The sequence below is a fragment of the Gossypium arboreum genome, chromosome 7 (assembly GCF_025698485.1).
Source record: "Gossypium arboreum isolate Shixiya-1 chromosome 7, ASM2569848v2, whole genome shotgun sequence".
NCBI classification, from domain to species: domain Eukaryota; kingdom Viridiplantae; phylum Streptophyta; class Magnoliopsida; order Malvales; family Malvaceae; genus Gossypium; species Gossypium arboreum.
In genome coordinates, this window is record NC_069076.1 from 2011752 (window position 1) to 2032195 (window position 20444).

General features: G+C 30.6%; 1 protein-coding gene and 1 long non-coding RNA gene across 2 annotated transcripts; both read left to right on the top strand.

The window, feature by feature from the left end:
- The first annotated feature begins 4173 nt into the window (after window positions 1-4173).
- On the top strand, window positions 4174-6452 carry LOC128295263 (uncharacterized). The gene is made up of 3 exons (XR_008285610.1): window positions 4174-4308; window positions 5903-5960; window positions 6078-6452. It is a non-coding gene; the product is annotated as an uncharacterized LOC128295263 (long non-coding RNA).
- Window positions 6453-11341: 4889 nt separating this feature from the next.
- Window positions 11342-14244, top strand: LOC108458079 (formate dehydrogenase, mitochondrial). The gene is made up of 6 exons (XM_017757323.2): window positions 11342-11612; window positions 12358-12529; window positions 12603-13143; window positions 13235-13359; window positions 13667-13779; window positions 13855-14244. Exons 1-6 carry the CDS (start codon window positions 11529-11531, stop codon window positions 13966-13968), a joined length of 1149 nt encoding a protein of 382 aa, XP_017612812.1. The 5' UTR covers window positions 11342-11528; the 3' UTR covers window positions 13969-14244.
- Window positions 14245-20444: the final 6200 nt, after the last annotated feature.

Genomic DNA, 20444 nt, shown 5'->3' on the forward strand with positions numbered 1-20444 from the left:
AATGAGGTCGGAACATTATTGTAAAGAGTCGATTTTGATACCAGTAATTCTCCCCTCAAACTCCAAACCACCAGGTCAGACGCTGATTGAAAGTTTGTATTATCAAATGCTGCGTCAAACTAGATCTTTATTCTCGGTATGTCTTCTTGATTCCTCTAGTTTCTGTTAATATTTGATGGGGCTTTTACTATTTTCGCACCTTCATATTCTTCCATGTGTTTCTGCACTTTTCTTGCAAGATCTATTCCCGTCGAGGTTTACCGTTCGTAAAAAAGTTGGTTCCTGGAAGACCATATCACCCACAACGCATAACAAAAGAGACGACAATGTTCATTAGAACCTTTCGTGAACACCCAGGTTAGCCATTCTTATGTGTTTTGATTCATATCATTAATGACCAGGATAGCTGTAAATTTGACCAAACTTCAGTTGATATAGGGCATTGACGAAATATGTGGCAACTGTCCTCGACTCTAGAGTAACAGAGGGGGCATCTGTCGTTGGAGAGAAGTCTTTTGTAACTGAGATTAGCAAGATGGGAAATGAAATCCCATGAAATTCTTCAAATAGTAATCGTGATTTTTGTGGGTAGCAATAGGTTCCAAAGCTTTCTGTAAAAAAATTTTTATTTCAGCATGTATTAAATAATTCTTAGGATCCCTAGTAGCTTATTGTAATAGTTTATAGGCACTACATATTGAGTATTCACTTGATTGTTCCCCTTTCCACACTTGAAAATCCTCATGGTCAGTCTCTGCAATCGAAATCTACAGTATTCCTTGAGCAACACCCGCTTGAAAGGTATTCATGATTATCTCTGTTCTCCATTTCCTATTTGAGGAATCAATAAGATCTGACACCACTATTAACTTATTGTTTGAATTGTTTTGCCCTTCAGGTTTCTCAATTCCCAGAATCCAACTATCATTCCAAATTGATATATTATCCCCTCTACCCACTCTCCAACATAGTTCGTTCTGAAGAAGGCCCTTAGCTGCACAAATGCTCATCCAGGTGAGCGAAGGTAAATTTCCCAACTCAGCATTTAAAAAGCTTGTCTGCGGATAATATTTTACTTTTAAAACTCTGGCCAATAATGAATTTGGGAAATTAATGAGACGCCAACCCTGTTTAGCTAACAATACAATATTAAATTGACCAAGATTTCGGAAACCTAAGCCCCTATTTTCTTTTAAAAGACAAAGGTCTTTTCACGTACACCAATGAATTCCCCTTTTTCCATCACATTTTTGCCACCAATATTTCGCTATAATATTTTCTAATTCATCACATAGAATTTTTGGTAATAGAAAGCATGCCATCGTATAAGTAGGTATGGCTTGTAAGATGGCCTTTATAAATACTTCTTTTCCCCCCTGCGATGAAACCTGTTGCTCCAGTTGTCAATCCGCCTTTGAATTCTATCCTTCAAATTTTGGAAAGACTCCTTCTTTTTTCGACCAACCATATTCAGTAACCCTAAATAATGCCCTGGCTCATTAGAACTACGGACTCCCAATAAATTAATAATCATCCTTCTGTCCTCCTCCACTATGTTCCTACTAAAAAATACCATTGACATTTCAAAATTTATACTTTGGCCCAAACAAGATCTATATTCGAGTAAAATTTATCTGAATAAATTACCTCCTGCATGTTGCCTCCTCAAATAATATGCAGTCATCAGCAGATAAAAGATGAGTTACCTGTGGCCCACTCCTACTAATCTTAACACCTTTGAAAAAACCTTCATTCAAAGCTAGTCTTATTAGACTTGATAACCTCTCCCCACATATAAGAAACAGAAATGGGCTTAACGGGTCACCTTGTCGAAGTCCTCTAGTGGGTATAATTTTCTCTCCAATATGGACATTAATGACCACAGAATAAGAGACTGTTGATATACATTTTATAATTTTATCTACCCATTTTTGGTCAAAACCCATTCTAATCATCATTTCCTTTAAAAAATTCCACTCCACCCTATCATAAGCTTTACTCATATCGAGTTTAACTGCCATAAACCCCTTTTTTTCCAATCTCTTTTGTTTAAGCACATACAGTATTTCATAAGCTAATAGCACATTATCTGATATTAGTTGTCCGGGCACAAAAGCACTCTGCGCACAATCAATAAATTTTTCAATTACTCCTCAGAATCTGTTTGCTATAGCCTTTGCCAGTACTTTGTAAATCACGTTACATAGACTAATCGGCCTAAACTATGTCATATTTAAAGGGCTTGTAATTTCTGGAATAAGCATTATATTTGTAAAATTTATAGGACTAACCTTCATATCTCCATTCAAGAGTTTTAAACAAAACAAGGTGATGTCTTCGCCAATGAAATGCCAGCATTTCTGGTAGAATATTGCTAGAAATCCATCTTCTCCTGGTGCCTTTGTTGGTCCCACATCAAAAACAGTCTCTAGAATTTCCTCCCTGCTATAAGGCGCTGTAAGTCTATGATTATCATCTTCATTAATGCATCGATCAACCTCCGTTAACAAATGGTCATAATTCCCCCTGGTTCCTTCCGAAAATAATTTTTGAAAATAGGAAAGCATAACCCCCTTAATCTCCTGTAATGCTTCCATTTCTCTTCCATCATCAGTGTGTAATTTGCGAATGAAATTTATCCTCCGTCGTTGCGAAGCTTGGCTGTGAAAAAACTTCGTGTTTTTATCTTCGTATTTCAGCCAATTCAGCCTAGCCCTTTGTTCCTAATAACACTCATCTTTTTCAATATCAAAGTTCAAATCAATTTTCGTATCAATCAGTTTAGCTAAGTTTCTATCATCTCTTTCAGCTTTTGCCAATATAGATAATTTTTCCATTAGAAACTTCTTCCTTTTCTTTCTGTTAATTTTGATTTGCTTTGCCTATTGTTCAATCCTATTTTTAAACTTTCCAGCTTCTGCAGCAATCCTCCAGTTGAATTCTCCCACAAAATTTTAGCTTGATCCATGAAAGAGTCCTCCAGTAACCACCAAGCTTCAAATTTGAAATTATTATTCTGCAACCTCCTTTCCTATATTTTTGTGTTTATTGGAAGAGGGCAGTGATCTGAAAAGGAATGAACTAGATGTTGAACTTTCACCCTTGAGAACTTAGCAATCCAGTCTAAATTTGCAACACCCCTGTCTAATCGCTCTTGTATGTTCGTTTCTGGCAGGTTGCCCTTCTCCCAGGTAAACCAGCTACCAGTATATCCCACGTCGTTCAATTGGCACTCCTCCAAAGTTCTTCAAAAAAGCTCCATCCTTCGTTCCTCTCTTGGTAGACCTCCCTTTTTTTCCCAACTATATAAATTTCATTAAAGTCTCCACAAACAATCCAATAGAGGTTCATATCTGATTTTAAACCTTTCAAAACAGCCCACGAATCACTTCTATCATGTGCATAAAGGGAGCCATAAAAACCCGTATATCTCCAATTGAATCCTGCCACAGCATCTCCAATTACCGCATCAATATGCCTTTTAGAATAGCTTTGAAGTACAATATTAACATCTGTTTTCCATGCTAAACACAGCCTTCCTCTTGTACCTTCAGAATCAACCTCAATACCGTTTATAAAATCGCATCTTCTCCGAACTCATTCCATCTGTCTTCTCTGAAGTTTTGTCTCCATTAAGAAGACTATTTGGGGATTGTTAGCCTTCAGCATATGGCGCAGTCTTCGATGTAGTGACCCGAATTTTACTATTACAGAAAAAGTGTATTTTCGGGTCCCCGTTTCTGAAAAATAGATTTGTAAATATTTATTATAAATATTTACGAAGTTAAGTGAGTGGTTAATTAAAATTTAATTAAGTGAATTTAACTTAATTAAGGATAATTGGATAAAATGATTAAATTGAATAAAGGGTAAAGATTTAATTATAGATTAATAAAAAGAAAGGGGACCAAAATGGCAAATATGCCATTTGATATAGTTGAGGCGGCAATTAGATTGAAAAATCTAAGATTTTTCTTAGATTTTATATATGTATTAATTATTATTGTTATTGTTGTTATTATTTAAATTGATATTATATTATAAAATAAAATAAAGTAAAGACACTTGTATGGTAATAAAATGTACAAGTGTAATAAATACATACATACATTTGTAATATACATATACATTTACTTAGTATTTAAGAATAAACAAATAAAATAATATAATATTATAATAGTTAAGTAAAGAAACAAAAGAAATAAAAGAAACAAACAAACAAACAGAATAAGGAACGAAACAGAGAAGGAAGGAAGAAAGAAAATAAAAAGGAAAAAATTGAGGGTTTGAAGCTTGAAGTTTAAATAGGTAAGTCAATTTAGCATTTTTTACTTAATTTTGATGTTTTGGAAGCCATGGAACAATGTTTTGATGAAATTAAATTGATATATTGAAAGTTATTAGATTTTTAAATATTGTTTATGTCGAATAAAATGATGAATTAGGAATTAAATTGATAGAAATTCAAGTTAGAAATGAGATAAAGATTGAATTGTAAAGTAATTCATAAATTTTGAATAGTAGAGACTAAATTGAAAGAATTTTGAAATTATTGTTTTATGCTGAAATTAGAGAGTTGAAATTAGTTTAAAGTCAAAATTGAATGAAAATATTGAGTTAAATGTGAAGAATAAAAGTTAGTCTCGGTTTGGGACTAAATTAGAATTTAGACAAAAGTTGAATAAAAATTGAAACATTCAATGTGAAAATTTTACTATATTAATGATTATAAATTGTATTAGTTTCGTAACTAACGAGGTGCCGGAAAAAATCCTCGGTTAAGAAAGGAAAAGACAAGGTCAACGAGGGTTAGCTCGGAAATCACGGTTTGTGTTTCTATATTTCGAATTTAATATTTAATTGTTGAATTTATTATTTAATGTGTAGGTTGATGCATTGAAAAGTGAAAATTAATTGTTAATTATTATATTTTGATTGAATGTTATGGTAAGTAATTAAGGTAAGTATTATTGTGTTTTATGATTATTGAAATGAATTAAAATGCATATTGTATTGCAATTAAATTACATGTGGATTGATATGGAAAATGTATTAAATTGAATTGAAATTAAATTACAAATGAAATTAAAAATTTAAAAGCTCACTGAATACCCTATTAACTGTATCGGGCTAGTCGGATATAGTTGGCATACCGTAGGAATGGAAGTGTTTAGGGATATTCCGACTGTGTGTCGATGAGACACTATATGTGTCGACTCATGGTATCGCTCCAGATTCGTTCAAGAGGTACTTTGTATCCGAGTGTTATCATATCGCTACTATTATCATTCTTTATTACGGTGTATTCCGGCTTCGACCGATGAAACACTGTATACTATCCCTTGTGTGTGGGTTGGATCCGTGTATCCATCCAAGTCCCAGTCATGTTAATAGGGGCAAATAAAGGTACTGAAAAATTTACTGCTACCGAATATTTGACTGGTACTGAATAAATAAATGACTGATACTGAATAATAATGATTAAATGATTGTTATTGAAAAATACTGACTGTTATTGAAAAATACTGACTGTTATCGAATAATTGATTGATACTGAGTAAAGGATCGCTACTGAACGAATAATCATTACTGGATAACTAATTGTTATCGAATGACTAAATGTTACTGAAAGAAACTGATAAATTAATCGATATTGAATAGTGAACAGAAACATAAGTAAGACATATGAATAGAGAATATTATTGTTGTGAATTAAATGAAAAAGTTAATCAAGTTATTAGATAATGAAGGTTGAATAAGTTGTAAAGAAATTACTTATGAAATGAATAAATGAATATTTATGATTATTATAGGACAATAAGTGTATGTTATGTTTTAAATGTTCGGATTATAGAAATACCACTAAGTTCATACTCAGCGTACAGTTTGTTTCCATGCGCAGGTTAAGTTAAAGTCAGATCGTTGAATTAACATCCCAGGCCAATCCCAAACTCAATAAGGTAAAGTATGTTAATTGTTGATAATGACATGTACCTAGGATGTCTTAAGTATGTTTAATCATGTTTGGACTGATTGAATGGAGAATTTTTGAAATGCTTGTTGTCTACAATTTGCAGGATTGGTAAATTTTAAAATACAAAGTTCATTTTGAGTTCACATGGTTTGTCACACGGGCGTGTGACCAGGCCGTGTGAGACACACGGCTTGCACATGGGCATGTTGTTAGGCCGTGTGTCCCTTGCACTTAAATTGTTACAACCAAGTTAGTACACGAGTGTGTGTCTTGGTTGCCACGGCTGTGTCTTAAAGTCAATTTAGTACATGGGCAGGTCACACGGACGTGTGCCATGGCCGTGTTTAAAAGTCAGTGTTACACACGGGTTGAGGACACGGACGTGTCCCAAGCCGCACGGGCATGTTAAACTAGCCACACGGGTGTGTGGTATTGTTCAAAAGAAAAATTTTTTAAATTTCACGAAAAATTTCCTAAGCTTCCGATCGAATCCCAGTTTGTTTTAATTACATTTGTAAAGTACTGTGGACCAATTAAAGTTATATTTAGATGAATAATATTGCATTTATACTTGTTTATGTACAAATGTACTATAATAACTGGTAATACTCTGTAGTCATTTTCCGGTAACGGACGGGGTTAAGGGTGTTACATTCGACTCGTCCGTGAGCTCCCTAACCCACGAACATTCCAACTTACGATTTTCATTGCGTTCGGTCGACTTGCCTCTTGACAGCTACAGATAAAAAAGAATTAGAATCCACCAATCTTCTGCTTCTTACCATTGTATTACCACTCTCTTCGTTTCCGTTTAGATTTACCATCTCCCTCCGATGCCCTCTTTTCCCCTCCTCTCCTACTAAGATACCATCTTCTGAATCATGTTCCATAGCAGTTTGCGCCTGATCCTTCCAAAAACCATCCCTCCTTTGAATTAAGGAAGACGTTCCCCCTTCTAAATTCAAGCCCAGCATTGGATTTAAACTTTTTCCATTTCGTTCTATGTTCCCCCCAATGATCTAATCCTTAGGGATTGAGTATCCTTTCCATGGCCTTCCTATTTATATTCCCCTTCTTCTCGCAACCAAATACTATTCAACGATAAAGCTTTTCGAGATTGCACTCGCAAAGACAAATCCCATACCATTTTAGCAACTTCTACTCCAAGCATCATTCTTGCTTCACAAAAAGAGTCGCTATGCCCTAACCGCCCACAATAAAAACAAAAGAGTTATAGACGTTCATATTTAAATTTAACATATGAACACCTACCATAGAACAAAATCTAGTTTTCCTCTTCAATGGGCGCCTAACATCAATCTAAACCCTTAATCTCATGAAATTTCTGTTTTTTTTTCCCAGATTTGAGCCATCATATTTCAGAAAAACCCTTATAAAATTACCCAACTGTATTGCTAAATTTTCAGAAAACATACCAATTGGAACATCATGGATTTGTACCCAAAAAGGAGAAAAAAATTAATAGGACTTCTAATGGGTTTTCCCCATCTTTAAATTATAGAGAAACAACAGGTGATTATTGAAAGTCCATGATGAGCCCTTTAAGACCCTCTCCATATCCATGCTATGAAAAAACTAAAAAAGGTACCTCTTTGCCCCCAGATCTCGAATTTGAACCCCATAAACAAGATGCCACAAATTCATCATAGTGCTTCTCATGACTGGAAAGTGGATAACGCTGGCTGTTAAAAAACATCCCACTAGTTGAAAGTCTTCCCCTCTTCTATCTGTCCTTAGATCTGTCTGTATTTGCAAAATCTCCTCTTCTTCTTCATTAAGTGTCAATTGTGCTAATTCAATGTCCATGACTACAGATTTGAAAAATTAGTGGCAAAGATGGCTATAACCAGCGACCTTGATGTCTCGATTTGGCTTTAGAATGTTGACTACAGAAAACAAAGAATAAACAAGAACACAAAAAAACTCCAAATAATCTAAAAACACATGCCAGAGGCGGCAGACAAAAAATGTGCTAGGTACCACACTTTAATTCCTAACATGATAATTTTAAAGTTTGGTTTTTGGTTAAAAATTTTAGTATGCCAAAATATCTAACTATTTGGATAAATAATTGTTTTAGGAATTGTTTTAGGAAAAAAATAAGTTATTGGAATTTTACAAATAAAAAATAATTATACTAAAAAACAATACATTAAAATAAATAACATAAAAAATTCAATAAATATAGCTATCATTGTAAAAATTATAAATATTTTTAATAAAATAAGATTTAAAATATATATTAAAATTAAATAAAAATAATTTTTAAAGTTAAATTTTTATTTTATAGTCAAACCATACGTATTAAATAAAATAAAATTAAGATGAATTTTAAAAACCATCTCATTAAGTGAAGTTTGTCTAAGGAAATTGAGCTACTCAAATACTTTCTTCAAATTTATCATAGATTTTGAATTTTCAATTATTTTTACTCAAACAAATAAATTCATTTTTTAAATTTTGAAAGTTTTGTCACGAACAAAATTCCTCCTTCAAATTTCTCAACCAAACACATTTTAAAAATTTTGGTACCGTGTTAAAATGTTGGTAACGGTTAGAAATTTCGGTTTCACCTTAAAAATATTGATATCTCATTAAAAATTTTGATTTCACATTAGACATTTACTATAATTTATCCAAAAATACATTTACTTTTCTTTTCACGAAATATTCAATTATAATTTTTTTAAATGAAAATTTATGAAAACATATATTAAAAAATCTACGGTAGACACTTAACATTTTTCTTTATTGTGTTTTACTATGAAACTAATTTACTTAAATTTTTTAGAGAACTAAATTCTAATTTTAAAGATAATATTATTAAGAGAGTTAACCCTAAACATAAATAGCAAAATAAACATAAAAAAAATCCACTTTAGATTTTACATTCCACGAGGCTTCAACACCACCCCCTTTGCCCCCCTAAAAAAAATAAATGTTGGTTCAATTTTTTAGAGTTGCTCATGTAAGGGTTAAAATTTTTGAAATAGTCATATAAGTACTTAACCTTTATAAAAATACTCAAATAAAAACTGAACTTTTTAAAGTACTCAAATAAGGACCAAAGCTTTTTGAAAGTACTCAAATATTGTATATCAGGTATTAAATTATGTTTTTTATTACTTTCAAGTAATATTTTATTTAACCATTATGTATTTTATTCTAAATACGTTAGAATTCACCTAATTTTTACACAAATTAAACATTTTTATAAAGATTAAAATCTTATATAATCATTTTGAAAAATTTAACTTGAGAACCCTAAAATGTTAGGACTAATTTCAACATTTAGCACCAAAAAATGGCCGCCTACAACACATTAGAGTGAACTTACACTGAGCTGGTAACTTGCAGACAAGAAAATAAACGGGATAAAGACTTATACTGTTTGGTAACGGAGATAAGAGCTATTCGGGAGCGAAATAGTTTTACAGACCTCCCCCAGATAGCTACTTCCTCCAATAATGACCATTTTTTCCCCTTGTTTGACACAATAATTACTAGCTTTTTTCTTTATTTGACCAAACATTTTGAAATTAGATATTTGTCAATCTTCGTCATTAAATTTTAAAAATTATAAAATATTATTAAATTTTTCAAAATTTTCATTTAAGTTATTAAGATGTTAAAATCATTATTGTATGACGTTCTTTATTCGCATCACTTACAAATCATTAAAAAATTATAAAAATAATTACACTAATTGAAAGCTCACATTTCTCTTCTCTTTTATAATTTAATTTTTTTCATAAAATAGTTTTGAACATTACAAATCAGTGAATTAAAATTTAAATAGCTTTCTTCTTCGATCGCCCGTATTGATCGTCAAATCGACTTGAATTTATGTTATGTTCGTCTACTTGTTAACGAGTATTGATCTACCGTACTGATCGTCGATTAGTTACTTGGAACTTGCTAGCTGGATTTAAAAAAAAAAAAAACTTAACAACCTAATAAATTAAATGAAAACCTTTAAATAGTTTAATGACTATTTTGTAACTTTTAAAATTAAGTAAATAAAACGTAAAATTATTAATAATTTAGAGACCTTCAATGTAGTTTACCCAAAATATATATATTTATTAAAGGATTTTTTGGTTGAAATAAAAAAATTCAATCCCAGTTAAACTAGAACGTGAAGGCATATAATCAAGTTTAACTCATTTTTAATAAATAGTAAAACTTAATATAATTAGTGGTGTTGAAATTTCGGTTAAAATTGAATTAACTGATCAAACTGATCTAGTTTTGTTAATTGGCTGGTTGATAGCCGAATTTAGTTTGGTCAGAGGTCGATCAATGGTTTTTTAGAATTTTAGTTATCAGTTAATTCGGTTCGAAATCGAATAATTAACCGAATTAACCAAACTTATTAATTAATATTATGTGTTACTTTCAAGACTTATGTAACATTTTGGTTAATTCAGTTAACTTTTAAGAAAAAAACATATATTTTAGCTAATTTCAATGTATTTTTTTGATATGTTTTATACTTGTTTTAACCAAAAGACAAAAATATATAAATTTCGGTTCAGTTAAATTTTTTTGAAAAAAATTTCAGGTCGATTAACGGTTAAAGGATTAAACAGTTCGGTTAATGCTAGTTTGGTTTGATTAATAACCGAACCGACCGTTTGAACACCCCTAAATATAACAAGCTAAAATAATTCAGTATTAACTTAAAACGAATTGAGAGAAAATAAAACTCAATTAAATTTTGGAATCTTAAATGCAAAGTTTTCATAATCAGATCTGTAGTCAAATTAGTCAGACCACAAATTTATTAGTTTTATCGATATGTAAGATTCAATTAAATAAATCATTAAAAATTATAAAAATAAAAAAAATACTTAAAATTCATTCAATCAGTTCAATCAATAAGTATTAATTTTTGAGTCATTCAGTTCAATACCTTTCTTCGAACCGATCCCCTAATCAATTTTTGATAATATTCTTTTTGAATCAATACCTCAACTGACTCACAATTTAACCGATTTAACCGACAGATCCGATTCAATTCAAAACAACTTTCCTTAAATGCAAAGTTGAGCTCAAGTTGATTTAATTTGATTTTACTCAATGCACCCATAATAAAAAAGCATGTAATAAATCTCTATATTTTTAAAATTTTAAAATTTAATTTTATACTTTTATTTTAAAAAATTAAACATTTTAAAATAAAAATAACCATTTAATTAAAAATAAGAATATTGTAATTGAAGTGTTATTTTTGGTACAAACCATCTAATCGAAGTTAATTTCCGGCATTATGATCCCGAGTTCTCTTTAAAATTTTAATGGCTGCTTGCTTGATAAGAACAAACTAAAATTCGCCACGTACTAAAAGTCAACAAATCATAGAAGAGAAAGCAAAAGCCAAACTGCAATGTGCCTTCTTTGGGTTTTCGAAATTGGGCAATTGATTATTTTTTTGCCTATAAAAACCCATCAAAAACAGATCATTTTTTCATCATCTCTTCGTCAACTCAAAGAAAAAAATTGAGTGTCAGTTTGAAAGTGTTCTTCAGATATGGCTATGAAACAAGTTGCTAATTCTGCTATGAAAGCAATTGCCAATTCTGGGTCATCCTCTCTTCTTACCAGACAACTGCATGTAAGCTAATCCATGATTTTTAGTTGAAATTGGGTTTGGGTTTTTTGTTGTGAAGAACCAATTATAGATTTCCCAATTTTTGTTAAATTATCAAATAATTTAAGTGAAGTTGATGGTTTGAATTTGGGGATTGGGAATTGTGATCATCGAAAATAATGAAAGGGCTTAGCTACTTCCTTTGCATGCATTTGTGTTTATCCCCACTGTCACTAGTTTTAAAATAGCTCTCTGTACTTAATACTTTTTTTTCAGTGAATTCAAGAAATTTGTTACACCGATCACACTCTTCTTTAGATGTATGTATGTCTGTACACATGTTCATGACTTGGATTTGGAAGAATCCCTTGTAAAAATGAGAAATTGAGAAATGGACGAAATTTTTACCAAAAAAAAAAAATCAATTTACTCTTTAGTTTAATGTACAGGGACTAATTTGCCTATTTTCTGAGTTAAAAGGGTCAAAATGCAATCTGACTCTTAGTGTAGGGGCCTCTATGGTACTTTTACCTATTTTACTGGCATATATTATGAGATGAGAATCTTTATCAATGTTGTACACATGTTCATGACATGGGTTTGGAAGAATCCCTTGTGGAAATACCCAGTATTCAATGCTCGCATCGAGATAACAAGTGAAAAAAGAAAGAACCCGAAGGAATGATTCAAATTTCATGTTGTTTGGCCTGCAAATTTGTTTTTGAGTCTAGTGGTTCAAGTATTGATGTATGGTAACATTTGTTAACAGGCTTCTCCAGGGAGCAAAAAGATTGTGGGGGTGTTTTACAAGGCCAATGAGTACTTTACGAAGAATCCCAACTTTGTTGGTTGTGTGGAGGGAGCCTTGGGGTTGCGCCAGTGGCTCGAATCACAGGGGCATCAGTATATCGTTACCGACGACAAAGAAGGACCGGACTGCGGTAAGTATAACAACCCCTACTGTCTTTTTTGCCAATGTCGATGCCTCCATGATCACTCGTGTCCATATTGCAGAACTTGAAAAGCATATCCCTGATCTCCATGTGCTCATATCGACCCCATTCCACCCGGCTTACGTTACGGCTGAGAGGATCAAGAAAGCCAAAAACTTGCAACTGCTTCTCACAGCAGGGATTGGCTCCGATCATGTTGATCTTAAGGCAGCTGCAGAAGCTGGTTTGACTGTTGCTGAAGTTACTGGGAGCAATGTTGTCTCGGTTGCTGAGGATGAGCTAATGAGAATTCTTATTCTTGTTCGGAATTTTGTACCTGGTTATCATCAAGTTATTACTGGAGATTGGAATGTCGCAGGCATTGCTTATAGAGCTTATGATCTCGAAGGGAAGACAGTTGGAACTATAGGTGCTGGCCGTATCGGCAAGCTCTTACTCCAACGATTGAAGCCATTCAACTGTAATCTCCTATATCATGATCGAGTCAAGATAGATCCAGAATTGGAGAAACAGACCGGAGCTAAATTCGAGGAGGATCTTGATGCAATGCTTCCAAAATGTGACATTATCGTCATAAATATGCCTCTAACTGAGAAGACAAGGTCTGGTTTCATTACTTGAAAAACAACATTGGTTACTGTCTTTTGATGTTGCTCAAATTTTACATTAAACTTGATCATATCTGTATGATAGAGGGATGTTTGACAAAGATCGGATCGCGAAGATGAAGAAGGGAGTCCTTATTGTTAACAATGCTCGAGGAGCGATTATGGATACTCAAGCAGTTGCTGATGCTTGTTCAAGTGGACACATTGCAGGTATATTAGAATATGTTCCTTGGATGGTAAGTAGCTTAATGAACAAGCTACAATACTTGGCTCTTCATTTTGCAAGAGTACATGTATTCAACACTCGTGTAATATACACATATAGATATGGGTATAATGGTGCAATCCTCCAAATGTATGGAAAAATTTAGAAAATATTGAACATACCTATGTCTGACTTACCGGTATTCGGTATTTATACCCAAATCCAAGTAATCTATACATTCTTGATTGCAACAGTTCCAAACTGCAAAATGGTGAGAACAAGTCGTACTTTATGTTGTCCCTGATTTTACAGGTTACAGTGGAGATGTCTGGTATCCGCAACCAGCTCCGAAGGACCATCCATGGCGTTACATGCCAAATCAAGCTATGACTCCTCATATTTCTGGTACCACCATTGATGCGCAGGTATGTTACGTTTCGTTCACCGACTTAGCATTCTTTCTTTTTGCCAACAACTAAGATGAAATGGAACTTGTGCAGTTACGATACGCTGCCGGAGTCAAGGATATGCTTGATAGGTACTTCAAAGGTGAAGACTTTCCTGAACAGAACTACATTGTCAAAGCAGGTGAGCTCGCTCCTCAATACCGATGATTTCGTGGTTTCTTCGTCCGTGAAAGAGAGTCCGAATGTGTTCGGTTGGTAGTTAAACGTAGCTACTATTGAAATAATGTGATGTTTAGTATGTTGCAAATAATGTGCCATCTATATGGTGCTTTGAACTTGATGTTCTGTTGTAATGAGTTCAGCTTTTGATGGTTCATCTTTTTATGAGTGGTGGTTGTCATCCAATGAAGGAGGGCCTATATGTACCCTTTCGTTTTTCTTCAAGTATCTTCATACTAATAAATTTTTGCGAAAATTTTGAAATACGAATATCCTAAATATATATAAATTAAAACGTGGGTTAAATGGTTTTTATATTGAGGTTTGAATTTTTTTTATTCAAGTTATGCTTTGAATTTGATAATAGTTTTTTTTTTTTTTACAAGTTAATTCTTGAAAACTATTAAATTCAGGTTTTAATATGAAAAAATTATCAAGTTTAAGTCTTAATACGAATATAATTACGAAGTTTAAGGCCTTAAATAGTGATTATGCTTCCCACTACCATTGGTGAGGTATTGTCCCGTGACTCGACATAAAAAAGCAACCACTTTGGGTTTGCATTTAGTCAATAAAATAAAAAAGGCGGAACTTCACGTGCTTCATTACGTCGAACGGCAACAGTAATGAATTGTGTGTTGTAAAGTAGTTTAAATATGTTAGAGTTACGTGTGCTTTTTAAAATTTAATTTTTATATTTTATTTTCTGTACTTAAAATTTTTTTCCAATTTTACTGCTAACTATATTAATGTGGTAATTATAAAAAATATTCTGTTAAACTTTAATATTTATTAATTTTATCAATTTCATCCTTCTGCTTAGTTTTAAATCAAATGAGATGTAGTCCCCACATAGTGTCATCCTAATTGTTGTTTCTAGGAACACTTTGTGTTCCCAACAAATGGCTTCTTAAATATTTATTTAAATAAATAAATAATTTAAAATTTAGGTTAATATTTGATACATTAAAATATATTTTTTATTTTATAAATAATTTTAAAATTAATAAATATTTTTAAAATATTTATATTTTAATATTTATAAGACATTTATCAACTCTATTTATAGTGTATAAAAACTCGATTGAAAATTTACAAAAGTTTTCTCCTAAAATTTTAGTTTAATGAAAGAAACAAAAACAACCCTTTTAATAAACATAGCCATAAATTATTCTCTATCTTCCTATGCAAAATTATTATTATTGATTACTCCTTTAATCAAAGGCATGTTTTGGGTGATGAAAGAAAGAGAAAATCAATATAAAATATGGTATTAATTACTATATATGATAACATCGTTAAACTAAAACTTGAAATCAATAACTTTTATAATGGTACATGTTAAGAAGTTCAGTCATGGTACTTTAGTAGAATAAACTCGATATTAAATAATTTGTGATTAATAAATAAAGAGTTAGAACTTAACTACAAATTATTTAAGCCTTAATTATATATGTCCAATCTGTTCCTCCATTAACTCAACAAACTCTTCAACGAATTGCATTTGACATTAATATTTGCATGAAATAGTAAATAATTGAGCAAGGAGAAATTGTTCAACTAAATTACCCAATAAAGTAATAGATGTTATCTAATTATTTGGAATGAAATAAATTAATTAAATGAAGTTACACATGTATTTTAATGCGATAAAGTCATCATAACTCTAACGAGATTCAAATAGGACTTGTGTAAATTATTTAATTGGATAATTAATTACAATTTCTTAATCAAAATTAACTAATAGTTTGAAATACATATGTAGGCCTTGAAGTGACCCAACAAGAGTCAAAATAGACCAGCACATGTGGGAAAAGATATCTTGCTACCTAAGCAAGCATGTAAGCAATGGTAAGAGTCCTTCTAGGATTAGGTGTGTTGCTTATGTTGGAACATTTTCAATATATACAGTGTTTTAATAGTTGTAAATGAAAATTGTAAGTAATAAAAGTTATATCACTTAGTTATTAACTAAGAGTTATCACATTCATGGTGATGAATTATGTATCTTAAATTCCAAAATTATATCACTTTATTATTAATATTGAATCATGATTATTTAAGGATACATCTATTGAATAATTATATTTATTGTTAAAAGATGTGATTATCTATTTAAATAGTTGTATTCCTATGAAGAGACATGAGAACTACTATAAATAGGAGTAAAATTTCATTTATATGACACACTAAAAACATAAAAACAATGTTTCTTTCTATTCTCTCACCATATTTTATATTTCTAATTATTATATAAAGAATTACTGCAGAATTCTTTATAAAAAATTGATATCCATGCTATGCTCTAAAATTCTTTATAGAAATTAATATCCTTGCTATGCTCAGTACTCAGTGGATTGAAAAATGTAGACAATTATTGGTCTTCATTATATCATCAAGGTTCATTTGCTAGTAACTCTTTTGCACACCGTAATATAGGTGAGGGCGAACAGAACCAAAGTAAGATTGATACATATCTTGAAGTCTTTATCAATTTCTCGTAAGTTCATTTTATCTCCCACATGTAATTTATGAGAAATTAAAGAAGGATTGTCTATTCAGTGCACATTCGCATGCCACTATACACATAGTACTATGAGGATGGATATCAGCAAATGTGGTTGCATCAAGGTTAGTAACCTTGTCAAATTTTGATTTAGAAGAAATTTTTATCACAAGAAAATGTATGTTATGTGTTTATTGAATTGCATTATGCAAAAGATGTGAGCGTATCATGTATCAATTACTTGACAACAAAAATCAAATGTTAGTTCATTGTATGCATGACTTTTTAAGATGCATGATTATGGTTGGTATAAAATTATATAATATATATTGTATATCATGCAAGAAAGAAAGAAAGAAAAAAGATGGATGGAATGCATGGATGGAACGAAAATGCATGGTTGAGAAATGATCTATTGATGGACTGAAACAATATTTTTGTTTTGAATGGTGATGACATGGTTCAAACATTAGTTAAATAACTTTCTACCCAATAGAAGCATTATGACTATTCAGGAAAACCTTCCTAAGCCAAAAATTTGTGTTATTGAATCCAATAGCTACTTTCAAAAGGTTGAATTGAAATGATCTCTTGAAACCAAAAAGTACAAATTGAAAAGGGATGTCATTTTAAAAAGTCACTTATGCCTCTATCACTGCATTATAAGTAAACAATAAATTTGGAGAATGAAAATTTAACTTATCTCATTTAATTTGTGAATGAAATTTTTAGTACAAAATTATTCTTTCTTTTTTTTATGATAAATGTTTATTTAAACCATGACATTAGTAACTAGCATCTGGATGATATTGATGAGACATCATTTACATTACTAAAAATAAAAGTTTGTAGATGATCATATAATATAAATAATTTCATATAATATAAATAATTTTGGTTGTTTTTGTTAAATAACCATAAGCTAAATGAGTTTTGTATATGATTGCATTTTTTTTTATGTTATAAAGTCTGGACTAGAAATATCTCCATGGTTAAATTTTCTAGTCAATGTAGAATAGTAAAAATATTAGCTTATATAATAAGATCGCTATTATGGAATTTTCTAGTGAGAATATATAACTGATGATTATATATTTGAAATTGAGATCATATTGTACATATTTACAATTGTGCATGTGGATTCTTTTATATGGCTTGGATATGATTTATAATCTCGTGATTATATCAAAATTTGAGATGTAATAAATTTTGAAATTTACTTAAAAGCCATGAATCAAAGATCTTGTGCATATGAAAATAGGAATATGAATACTATTTGACCGATTTAAGTGATGGACATGATTTTGATCATAGTCAGAAAATAATTGATAATGTCCATGATGAAGGGTGAATAAATGTGTGATTTTATAGCCACTTGATTAGACAATTGATGGACCTCAAATATGACTATATATGTTACACCCTTGTATATATGTGGTGTGTTAAGGAAAATAATGCAATATATATATAAACATTAAAAAAAGGACTTTGGTGAAAAACCTTGAAGCTCCGGTGTGGGAAACAGAAGGAAGTTTTCGATAACTTTAGGTTCAACCAACCGGAGCCAGAAAACAAAAGGAAATTTTCTTCTCCTTTAGTCCTTGCAAATAGCTAATTTCTTTTTGTAACACCCACATTTCAACGCCTAAGGTTTGGTTTGAGTAAAATGGTGATAACCGATTCTTACTTAACTTATTATAACTCATACATTAAGTTAGAGATCCATAATTTTAATCTGATCAAACTTAAACAATTATGTATAATATTAATATCATTCACAACTCGATCTTAACTTAACTCGAATCTTTCTTTTTAATATTTTTTTTCATAATTTTGGCCATTAAAAAATTATAAATAAAATCAGGATCACTTCTTTAATTATGCCTCAACTAACAAGGAGGCCAGCCTATCTTTGTTGTTTCAACCCTAGAAAGTACCTCCCTCATATAATCCCAATTTCTATTTTTTATTTAAATAAATATTTTTAATATTTAAATATTTATTCAAGTATTTATACTATTATTTAAAAGTTTGATTGAGTTAGTGTTGCTCATTAATTATATTTTAGCTCTATTGTGAAATTAGTAAAAATCATTATTTTTATAAAATAAAAAAATATTATTTTTAGTGTATTTTATCTTTTATTTTTATATAAAATCTAGAATATATATATATTCAATGTGTCGGGAAACGAGTGAATATACGGATTGTGCAAAAAATATACGGATTGTGCAAAAAATTGACATACAAGACAAAAAATTAAATTATTTTATTATTTTATTAAAACTTTTTATATTTTTAAACTTCTCTTTTTTATTTTAACATTTATTAAAATAGAGTTTATTATTATATAAATGGAAAAGGACATTAGCACAACCACCCCATTTAGTTAGGGTTTTATTAATTATATTAAATAGAATTAGCAGAGGGGGAGGTGTACAGTGCGCATTACAGCCACCATTGTTCTTTCGAATTTTTTTTTTAATAAAAGCCCCTTTTTTACTTTTTTTTTTTTTCTTGATCTAACTTTAGGTAGATCAATAATCAGGTAGAGTCGTGAGATTTGAACTTGCACTTAAATATATTCATTTTGATATTTGGTGTTTTTTCGGTTTAGAATATAGACACCGCCGTCTCACAAAATTGTATTGACATCAAGTCAAAATGAGCTCATTGATTCGATGTTGATAGGTTTACAATTGGAAGCCTAGAATCGATCGTCTGTTGTATTTGGTCTGTCGAATAATACATTGGTATGTCCAATTAAGTAGTTGGTTGGATCCATTAAGGAAAATAGTAATCGGATCTAAACTTTTCCCTTCTAGTTCACAAGGTTATTGGGGAGCTAAATTATGGAAACGTGTTTCATGGTTGTTCGTTCAGTAATTGTTAATTGTTGGGCATTCTCGCAAATAATTTACACACTAAAGAGTTGGTAGTTTGAGGCATCCTCAATCATTATAACTGACTTATCAGTTGAAAAAAAAAAAAGAAGACTTGTTATCAAAGATTGGTTCGAACTAGAGTAAATTCAAGACTGAAGTTAGAAATTTCATCATATAGGTTAATTTAATTTAATTTTATTTAATTTCATATAGGTTTGTTGTTATTTTAATTTATCTTTATTATTTTTTTATCAAATTTAAATTCTCCTTTTTTTAATTTTTACATAGATTGTCACACGTTGTTGGCATGATAGCTACGTAAACGTGTAACATGGTTGAACCAAACAACAATTTTAAATATCTTAGCTTCTATAGGGTTGCCCTTAATACATATATTGCTATTTATTTATTGTTTAGGCGTAAGAATATTATTTTTCGTGTACTCAACGCCTATAAAAAAAGCTTATAGGTACAAAAGGCTTTTAAGAAAAAAGCGAAAGAATCAGTTGAGCCATTGCACTAAATTAGCATTCAATTAAACACTCATTAATCGAAAAAATCAATTAAACCCCTCTAGTTGAGCCCTCTTATTAAAATTTTTATAAGCTTTATAATTATTCATGAGCTTTATAATATTTATAAGTTTTATGAATTTTTTATATTTTTATAAATTTATTGAAAGTTTTAATATTTTATTAATTTTATAAGTTTATATAAATTTTTACTTTTTATATTTTTAATATTTAATATTTAATTTTTTTATCATTTTATGATTATTATAATCTTTTATTATTTTTTATGATTTTTATGAGAAAAATATAAAATTAAATTAGAAACTACCATGTGTCGTCATTTAATTGGTGTGTGAATTGATTTTAACAGTAAACTAGATCAAAAGACATTAGTGAAAGAACTCAATTAATTTTTATTTTTATTTTGTTAACGGCAAAGATTCAATTGACTGTAAATTTAACGCGGAGACTCAATTGATTTTTTTTCCGTTGCTTTCTTAATGGCCTTTCTACTTATAAGCCTTTTGGAAATAAAAAAAGAAAATCATTTTTTAAAAAAAT

Excerpts from the sequence above, each read along its gene's own strand:
- LOC108458079 (XM_017757323.2), top strand. The coding sequence starts at position 11,529 with ATGGCTATGAAACAAGTTGCTAATTCTGCTATGAAAGCAATTGCCAAT. Across the intron at positions 13,144-13,234 it reads CCTCTAACTGAGAAGACAAG|AGGGATGTTTGACAAAGATC; the intron begins GTCTGGTTTCAT and ends TCTGTATGATAG. Across the intron at positions 13,360-13,666 it reads TTCAAGTGGACACATTGCAG|GTTACAGTGGAGATGTCTGG; the intron begins GTATATTAGAAT and ends CTGATTTTACAG.